Genomic DNA, 10269 nt, shown 5'->3' with positions numbered 1-10269 from the left:
AAATTGTAAAGATAAAATTTTATATTAAGAATTACAAGGCAATGTACAATTTTTCCCTGAGTTACTTCTAGTTTTCTCATTCACCCTTTTCTGCCTCATACTCTAGATGTACATCAGCCACTTTAAAATAAAACCGTTTATGCTGGTATTAAGCTTTTTCCTTAATCTGAACCTTTGCGGATGCTGTCCTCTGTGGTCAGAAGGATTTTTCCCAAGTACTTGTGTAAAACACATATATGTTCTCAACCTTTACAGCCCAGTTCAAGCAGCATTACTTCTTATGTGACATCATAGAGGATAATATTGCTAACTTTTAATTATAAATATTCTTGGATCTGGTCCCCTCTTAAGGTGGTTTGACAGGAATATTTGCTACTGAGGGCCATCTTATATTTATATTCATTCAAACTGTTTCTTATGAGTACGAGGCATGAAGAGATTCCTTTTAGTCCACAAACCAAAGCACGGTCAGTTTCCCTTCTTTTCATTTAGCAAATATCTCCTTCTAGGCACAAGACCCAGAGACAGGCTATAGCAAATACGATGGTGTGAATTGGGAAAGGCCAGTCTTCTCCAGTGGGTAACTATTCTGTCTTGGTTTACATTCTTCTGTGTAAACCGCAGCAGGGATCTTGATCTGCATGAAGATGAGGGAACTTTTAAAGCATCCTCGAGTGCTGCTCCAGACCCCTTGCTCTTTTAGGGTGGAGGTGGAGCCTTCACCAACATAGCATTGTTAGATTTGTCTTCATTTGGGGATCCAAATCCAACATGGCTGAAAAGAAAAGTTATCCCAGTTATGTGCATTTCAAAGAACTTTGTTAACTCATGGGATTTTCCTTTTCCATTACATCCCAAACCTGCTACTCTTTCTGTTTCTATATATAAAGTAATTCAGATTCAGATTTGCTTTTGACTTTAAAGAAGTCTTGAGATGTCTACCATTTATATAACTGCATGGCAACACTTCAAAGACATTAAGGATCCTATAGTGAGCTGGAGGGTGGGCCCTAAAGATACATTCACATCCTAATCCATGGAAACTGTTAATGTGAACTTATTTCACAAAGAAACTTTTCAAATGTAATTGAGAAAAGGGTATCAAAATCCGATCATACTGGATTATCTTGGTGGGGCCTCAATCCAGTGACAAGTGTCCCTTTAAGAGACACACAGGTGAGAAGGCCTTGTGAGGTCTTCTCGATGGAGGAGGAGGTTGGAGGTATACAGTTACTAGCAAAGGAGGACCTGGGGCCACAGAAGCCAGAAGAGGCAAGGAAGGATTCTCTCCTAGACCATTTAGAAGGAGTATGTTCCTGCTGACACCTTGTTTTCAGACTTCTGACCTCCAGATTGTAGGGAACCAGTTCTTGCTTTTTGGAGCCATCAAATTTGTGATAATTTGTAACGGTAGAACAAGGGCTACTGGGGCTAACACAGTTTTCCAAAGGTAACATTTCTAAATAGCTACAAGCAACTCCTGATAGTTTGCATTCATGGAAGGGCATTATTTAATTACTTTAAAAAAGAGTAATTAATTAAATTACTCTTTGGGACATTTGCATTCAAATTCTCAGATAAGTAAACATACACATTTATTTATCATTCAACAAATGTTTGAGTAACCACTATTTACCAGGTATTACTGCATCAGCAATTTTTGATCCAGTCACAGAGGGGCAGCATCTGCAAACATAGACACTCCGTGGGGAAGATGGGTGGTAACATGGTGGTAAGTGATGGGCTGTCTCAAACTGCAGTCACTCCTTTCTTTTTTATTTCCCAAAGGCAGTCTAGACCAGGTTTCTATAGGTCTGGAGGAAGGTAATACAAGGGAAATCCTTTTAGGAGCAAGCCGATTCAGCAACTCTTTCTGAAGAGGAAGAAAAGGGAGATGCTACTGTTAGCACCAGTGTTGATCTTATGGACACAAATATCACGTGAGTTTGGGGTTTCCCTGATTGCTCCCAGAAAATTCAGCACAGCAGAATCTTATTTGCAGGCAACTGTAGGAGTGGGATTTTCTGACTGAGAGCAGGATGTTGAGAAAAACATAAAAACCAAAATGTGGGAGATAGAGGGAGTTGGGGAAGGAGACATGGAAAGAAGGAGAAAATACACAAGAAGAATGAAAGAGACCATTATAGCTGAGAGAATAAACATCTGATCAGACTTTCTCTGTTACTTCTCATTGCTTTTCTGAACAGAAATGAATGGACAACAGATAAAGCATTTTCCTGAATTCTTGCTTCTGCAAGAAGGAGAGAACTTCACCACGTACTGCAATTCCTCAAGCTTTTTAAGCAGCTCACAGTGGTATAAGCAGAGGTCTGGGAGCAGTCCTGTCCTCTTGATGATATTAGCTAAGGGTGGAGAAGTGAAGACAGAGCAGAGACTGACAGGTCAGCTTGGAGAGACCAAACAGCACAGCTCCCTGCACCTCACGGCTGCCCAGCTCTCAGATGCAGGAACCTACTTCTGCACGGGGCACAGTGCTCTGGAGGCACCTGCTGTCTGTCCCCAAACCTCACTGTGGGCTCCAGCGGTCGCTCCTCCTCATCTTTCCTCAGAGCAGGGGCCAGAGATAGCCGAATTCATGATGTCTATGAAGAAATTGAAGTTTTAATAAAAAAAAAATGTCCAGACTCAGTGTCACTAAAGAATTCTGTCAAACGTTGAAGCAGAATTAGCATGAATTATACACATTTTCTTGCAGACAATAGAAAAAAAATAATTCTTCACTCATTTTATGAGGCTAATATTACCTTGATGCCAAAATCAGACAAAGAACTGAAAAGTACAGGAAAATATCCTTTATCTAGAAGATAGACACAAATTTCTTAAAATATTTTAGCAAGTAAAATTCATTGATATGTAAAATGAGTAATATACCAAGCACAAAGATAATTTCTTTCAAGGGTGCAAGACACTTTAATATTGAAAATCAATGGATAGAATTCACCATATTACCAGGGTAGAAAAGAAGAATCATATCATCATATTAATCTAGTCAGAAAAAAAAGGATTTGCAAAAATTCAGTAGTCAATTATGGTGAAAACTCTGAGAATCACAAGAATAGTGGGGAACTTCCTCAATAGCTAATGGTATTCTTACTAATAAAAGACTATAATTTTCTCTAAGAAAGAGAAAAAACAGAGTGTCCATTCTTGTCACTCTTTCTGTACAGCACTAGATGTTGGAGCAAGAAATAAAGTAGATGTAATGATCTTATAGAGTTGAAAGAAGAAGTAAAACTGTCACTATTTGCTGGTAACATGGTTATCTATGTAGAAAATACAAAGAATATGCCCCTAAATTTATATTAGGGAAATCCAAATTAAAACTACAAAGAGATTCCACTTCACATATATCATAAGGGCTAAAATTAAAAATACTGACAATACCAAGTTCTGGCAAGGATGCAAAGAAGTTGGATCACTCAAGCATTGCTGGTGGGTGATTGGCCCAGTCATTCTGGAAAAGAATCCAAGAATTTCAAATACACTTAAATATTCACTTGCTGAATTCTTAATACTGCAAATCAACCAGTGATCTTCACTGAATGAACAGATAAATATTCTGTAGCACATTCACACAATGAAATATTATTTATACATCTTTCTCAACTTCAAGAGGGTTATTTTGCAATAAATCATTTTAAGTTGAAAGAATGGGAAGTCAAAAGTTCATTTAATATGGGAAGGAAATCTAAAAAAGAATAGAGATAAATGTATACATGTAAAACTGATTCACTTTGCTGCACTGCAGAAACTAACATTGTAAAGCAACTATACTCCAATAAAAATCAATTAAAATAAAAAAAAGAAAATCCATCCAATATATGTAAGCTAGCTTCCCTTAAATGTGGCCAATACTTGCATTAGCCTACAGTTGTAGAAAAAATCATCTCACACAGTCTATTTTATACTAAAATGACAGAAATCTTATGCAATGTATTGAATACTGTACTGAAAGTGAAAATCAGGATGGTTATATGGGTATGAAATGGCTGTAAATGTGTTAGTTGTTTACACTCATGATTTTGAGGCTGGCCAGGAGCTCAGCTCACTCTTGCTGCCCAGAATCACCAGTAAACATAATACTGCATGTTGCTAGCCCAGGAAAAGATAACATTTCAATATTCCAAGTATGGTTTCTACTGAATGCATACCACCTTCTCACTACTGTAAAGTCAAAAATCCTAGATTGAATTAACCTAAATTAAGTTTGGGACAGTCTGTAGTGATTAAAAGGTAAAGATTATTGATACATGCAATAGTTTAGATGGATCTCAGGATGTTATGCTGAGTAAAAAAAAAATCAATCTCAGAAGCTACATGGTATATGATTATACTTATTGGATTATTATTACTGTATACATAGTGTGATTCTACTTATACAACATTCTCAACAGGACAAAAAATGATGAAAGGTATCAGTAGTGTCCTGGTTTGTAAAGAATTGCAGGCCTCGGGAGGGTGTACAAAGAGAGTTTTTTTAGAGAGATGGAACAACTCTATATCATGATTTTAATGGTGGTAACAAGAGCCTATACATGTGATAAAGTTTCACAGAGCTATGCATCAAAACCAGATTGCATATAAAACTGATGTATCAGATTGCGATCTGTATTTTAATAAAATTTTGGCAATATCAATTTCCTGGTATGTATATGTAATTATTATATTGGCATATATATTTTAGAATATCAAGCTGCTCTTCAGGCTGTTGTGGCCTTTGTGGTCTCTTCTTCTTAGTTACAAATAATTGGAAAACAGGACATCAGCAGATTTCAGGGATTTTCAAGGGTTGTGGAGGTGGGGATGGTCTGCAAAGTAAGTTCTTTAGGGTGATGGAATGATTCTGTATCTTAATTTTAGTGGTAGGAACAAGAACCTACAAATGGGATAAATTTCACAGCTATGCATAAAAAGGTGGATATAAAAACGTGATATATATATAATAAAATGGTACATATAATATAATGATACATATAATATATGTATTATCATTCTGCTCCCCAGACTGCTCTGGACATTTGTGGTCTCTCCTGCTTCCTTGTAAACAATTAGAAATCAGGACATCAGCTGCCTGTCACTCAGAGTTGAAATGGGACAGAAGAGTAGATGGTTCAACTACATGTAAACTCTCCTCCTTGTATTACTCCTTAATGAGTTCTTTTGACCTTAAATTTTAAGAACTGGCACTGTTTTGGAGACTGTGTCTATGCTTCCTTTTCTACTTGCTTATTTGCTTTTAGTTCTTTTAAATTAATTCATCTATTAAGATGATCAAACTAAGTGGAAGATTGAGAGACACATACTTCATGATCATGCACAGTATATAAAACTTCAATCATCAACTTCTGTGGTATTGACATATACTAAGTGTTTGAATGGGACTCAAAAACGTCAGTTTTCATTCCAGTCCCAAGAAGGGCAATGCCAAAGATTGTTCAAACTATTATGCAATTGTGCTCATTTCACATGCAAGTACGGTTATGCTTAAAATCTTTTAAGCTAGGTTTCAGCAGTGTGTGAACCAAGAACTTCCAGATGTACAGCCTGGATTTCAAAGAGGCAGAGGCACCAGAGATCAAGTTGCTAACATTCATTGAATCATGGAGAAAGCAAAGGAATTCCAGAAAAGCATCTACTTCTACTGCATTGACTACACTAAAAACTTTGTGTGGATAACAACAAATTGTGGAACATTCTTAAAGTGATGGAAATACCAGCCCACCTTACTAGTCTTCTGAGAAACCTGTATGCAGGTCAAGAAGCAACAATTAGAACCAGACATGAAATAACGGACTGGTTCCAAATCGGGAAAGGAGTTTTTCAAGGCTGTATATTGTCAGCCTGCTTATTTAATTTATATACTGAGTACAACATGTGAAATACCGGGCTGGATGAATCACAAGCTGGAATCAAGATTGCTGGGAGAAATATAAAAAACCTCAGATATGCAGAAAATACCACTCTAATGGGAGAAAATGAAGAGGAACTGAAAGGGCTTTCTGATGAGTGTGAAAGAGGAGAGTGAAAAAACTGCCTTGAAACTCAGCACTCAAAAATCTAAGATCATGGCATCTGGTCCCATCACTTCATGGCAAATAGAAGAGGAAAAAGTAGAAGCAGTGACAGATTTTATTTTCCTGGGCTCCAAAATCCCCATGGACAGTGGCTGTAGCCATGAAATTGAAAGATGCTTGCCCCATGGAAGAAAAGATATGACAACCTGCAGGTGGGCTAAGTCACTTCAGTCATGTCTGGCTCTGCATCCCTGTGAACCGTAGCCCTCCAGGATCCTCTGTCCATGAGATTTCCCAGGCAAGAATACTGGAATGGGTTGCCATGCCCTCCTCCAGGGGATTTTCCTGACCCAGGGATTGAACCCTCATCTCTTATGTCTCCTGCATTTGCAGGCAAGTTCTTAACCACTAGTGCCACCTAAGAAGCTTAAGATGACATATTAAAAAGCAGACACATCACTTTGCTGACAAAGGTCTGTATAGTCAAAGCTATGGTTTTTCCAATAGTCATGTGTGGTGCAAGACTTGGACTATAAATAAGGCTGAAAGCTGAAGAATTGATGCTTTTGAACTGTGGGGCTGGAGAAGACTCTTGAGAGTCCCTTGGACTGCAAGGTGGACAAACCAGTCAATCCTAATAGGAATCAACTGTGAATACTCACTGGAAGGACTGATGCTAAAGCTGAAACTCCAATACTTTGGCCACCTGATGCGAAGAGCCAACTCATTGGAAAAGACCTTGATGATGGGAAAGATTGAAGGCAAAAGGAGAAGGGAGAGGCAGAGGATGAGATGATTAGATAGCATCATTGACTCAATGGACATGAATTAGAGCAACTTTGGGAGATACTGAAGTACAGTGTAGCCTGGGTTGCTGCAGTCCATGGAGTCACAAAGAGTTGGACACGACTTAGCAACTGAAACAACAACAAAGTGTTTGAAACCTGTAGATACAAACTTTTGTAGGAGAGCATTACAGCATTATGTCACAGAAAGATCTGGCATACTTATATTGAATTTATTTTACAAAGAGAAAAATAATGAGCCACTAATAAGTGAGACTGAACACTTTGGACCAATGACATAGAAAATGTGACATCAGGACAATTCCAGGACACATGGTCTAATAAATGCAATTCTACTTGTGGAGGGAACAGGACTGAATATCCTGATCTTCCTCAAAGTCTAATAAATAAGACTTAATTTCAAATTTCAAAAGAATATTTTATTCCTGTTATAATTTCATTCAAAATTTAAAACTGAATAGACTCTGAAAGTCAAATGGACTGATTTTTTTGTCATTTATGGTGAAGTAACTTTATTTATTGAAAAACCTAAATACAGTCATAGAACTCAATACAAAGAGATAGAATAATTATTTTGAATAAAATTTCCATTAACCAAGAAGCCTAAGATCTGCAAGTTTTCTTAAAGTGTCATCAGATTCTGGATGGAGAAAAGTAAGTGTAGGCTAATAAATGACCAGTTAATAGATAACAGAACATTTCATAAGCTATAGTAAAGTATAGTTTAAATCAGCTGGAAAAACCATTTTGCTGAATAATTATTAATGTATGTCACCTTGCATAATATTCAGTTCCCCTCAGCTCAAATTTTAATACTGATTGCTTTTTTCATGCCTTTTTTCAGGATCTGATTAATTTAATGACCAGGGAAAAACAAGTAGACAAATTAAAGGTTTGTGGTGAGCCAGACTTTTTCCCATGCATGCACAGACCACGTGGTCTATGAACATGACAGCCCCCACTTCCTGTTGCGGGGAGTCACACAGGTACCGGGTAGTATGTATATGTGCTGCCGGGCACTCAAAGACACTGAACTCTCAGCTTAAGGCACAACTAAGCACATTTGTTCAGGGAAATCCATGCCTCATGCTGCTCTCCAGTCTGCTCTGGGTGTTCCTGGCCTTCGCCTTCTCTGGTAGGGAGGCTTCCAAACATGGGTGCGAGTGTTCAGGGGGAAAGGCCTGCACACAGGCACGTGGAGCTTCACAGGGACTTGGGGAGGAAAGGAGGACTGGGGAAAAGCAAGCATCTTATGATCTCATTTTTTTTGTCTTTGGATCCTAAATAACTCCTACACTATTTTATTCACTGCTTCATCTTTGTTTTCTGATTGTTTTCCCCACAGCATCTGGTGTGGCCCAGAAAGTTACTCAAGACCAGCCAGATATATCCAGCCAAGTGGGGCAGTCAGTCACCCTGAATTGTCGGTATGAAACAAGTTCGGGCGTTTACTACCTTTTTTGGTACAAGCAACTTCCCAGTGGACAGATGACTTACCTTATTCAACAGTATTCAGAACATGGTAATGCAAGGAATGACCGCTATTCTGTAAACTTCCAGAAAGCAGATAAATCTATCAGCCTCATCATTTCATCCTTACAGCTGGAAGATTCTGCAAAGTACTTCTGTGTTCTCCGGGAACTCACAGTGCTTAAAGTAATAGGAAAAGCTGTACAAAAACCCAGCGCTTGATAAGAGAGAGCCCTCCTGCTGCAGGACCCCAGCTGAAATGCACACCCATAGACCCCAGACAAGAAATGGTAGTCCTGTGGTTGTTTAAGTTGTGGTCTGGATCAGAAGATTTAATTCTAGATAGAGGCTCCTTCTATGTCATTGGAAACAGGTGTCCAGAGTAACTTTCTACTAATACATTCTCCCCTTGAATTTTTGACTTTAAGTCAGTCATACAGAACATGTGTAAAGTTGTCTAGATTTGAAAACTTGTCCCATAAGGCTTTAAACTGGCAGTTTTACTTCATCACAAACCTGGGTCTACCTGTGTGGAGTCACCATCAAATCCATGTCCTTAGTCATTTCCTCTTAGACTTTGTGTCAGGGCACAATCAGAAAAGCAGAACCATGAATGATGTAGAATAAGAGATTAGTTATAAGGACTAAATCTCAGGCAAAGGCTAGAGCTGGTGGACAAGTCTGTACAAAGCTGTTATTTTTATATACCCTCAAAATATACCCTCCAAAACTCTTACAACTAGTTGAGCCTGAATTCACTTTAAGTGAGCTTAGAGTAACATTTGTAAAGGAAAGTTTGGTGAGGACAAAAGCTGGACAAACTGTGACACATAAAGTCATACTTAAACTATGAGGACACTTGGAACCCACAAAGACTTGTCTGTCTCACTTCCTTCAGTCTCACAATACTGAGTGACCTTGAAGAGAAGTGGCTGTCATTTGCCATCATGCTACAGGCATACTTGGCCCAAGACAAAGAAGATGAGGAGGACTTCTAATTGGAAGTGGAGGAGTTGTGAGTCAACAATAAAATGAGCTAGTTCATCACCAGCAATGTGTAGAAAAAGCATTTGCCAAAATCCAATAGTCAACCATGGTGAAAACTCTAAGAAACCAGGAATAATGGAGAATTTCCCCAACAGCTCTTAGTATGTTTACTGGTAAAAGACTATATATTTTTACCTAAGAAAGGTAAAAATGGAGAATATCCACTTTAAGCACTCTCCTTCAGCACAGTGCTGGACGTTGTAGCCAGTGCAGTAAAGCAAGTAAATATATAAACAACCTTTTAAGCCAGAAAGGCAGTCAAATTACCACTATTTTCTATCTATGTAGAAAATCCCAAAAAATATACCCTCCAAAACTCTTACAACTAGTAAGTGGGTTCAGAAGGTCCCAGGATATATAAGGTAAACACAAAATCAAATGCATTTCTATATACTAGCAATAAAAATGTGGATAGCTAAATTAATAATATAATACCATTTACAATGGCTCAAGAAAGACCCTAAATCCTTAGGCATAAATCTAAGAAAACATGTACAGAACTTATATACAGAAAGCTACAAAACACTGATATTTCCAAAAAATTCAAATAGCTGATTATTCTAGCTATTATCCTAGAAAGACCAACTTTCCCCCCATGGAGCTGCATAAACATCTTTAAAAGTGAAAGTGAAAGTCACTCAGTCGTGCCCAACTCATTGCAACTCCATGGACTATACAGCCCATGGAATTCTCCAGGCCAGAATACTGGAGTGGGTAGCCTTTTCCTTCTCCAAGGGATCTTCCCAACCCAGGGATTGAACCCAGGTCTCCCACACTGCAGGTGGATTCTTTACCAGCTAAGACACAGGGGAAGTCCCATGGAGCTGCATAGGCACTTTTAGAGAAAAAACAAAACAAAACAAAACAAAACTGATGACACATGCATTATGACCTCTTTTTTTTTTTTTATG

General features: G+C 38.2%; 2 gene segments (V, D, J or C); both read left to right on the top strand.

Annotated features, from left to right (window-relative positions):
* Positions 1–1205: 1205 nt before the first annotated feature.
* LOC107132835 (T cell receptor alpha variable 25-like) lies at positions 1206–2626 on the top strand. The segment is given in 2 exon segments: positions 1206–1940; positions 2208–2626. Coding segments are annotated over 2 exon segments (465 nt in total).
* A 5074-nt stretch (positions 2627–7700) lies between these two features.
* LOC112445641 (T cell receptor delta variable 1-like) lies at positions 7701–8533 on the top strand. The segment is given in 2 exon segments: positions 7701–7976; positions 8187–8533. Coding segments are annotated over 2 exon segments (564 nt in total).
* The last annotated feature ends 1736 nt before the right edge of the window (positions 8534–10269 follow it).

This window comes from Bos taurus, unplaced genomic scaffold, assembly GCF_002263795.3.
Source record: "Bos taurus isolate L1 Dominette 01449 registration number 42190680 breed Hereford unplaced genomic scaffold, ARS-UCD2.0 Leftover_ScbfJmS_2217, whole genome shotgun sequence".
Taxonomy (NCBI): Eukaryota; Metazoa; Chordata; class Mammalia; order Artiodactyla; family Bovidae; genus Bos; species Bos taurus.
Note: the sequence above shows the minus strand (reverse complement) of the source record. Positions and strands in the feature narration are given on the sequence as shown.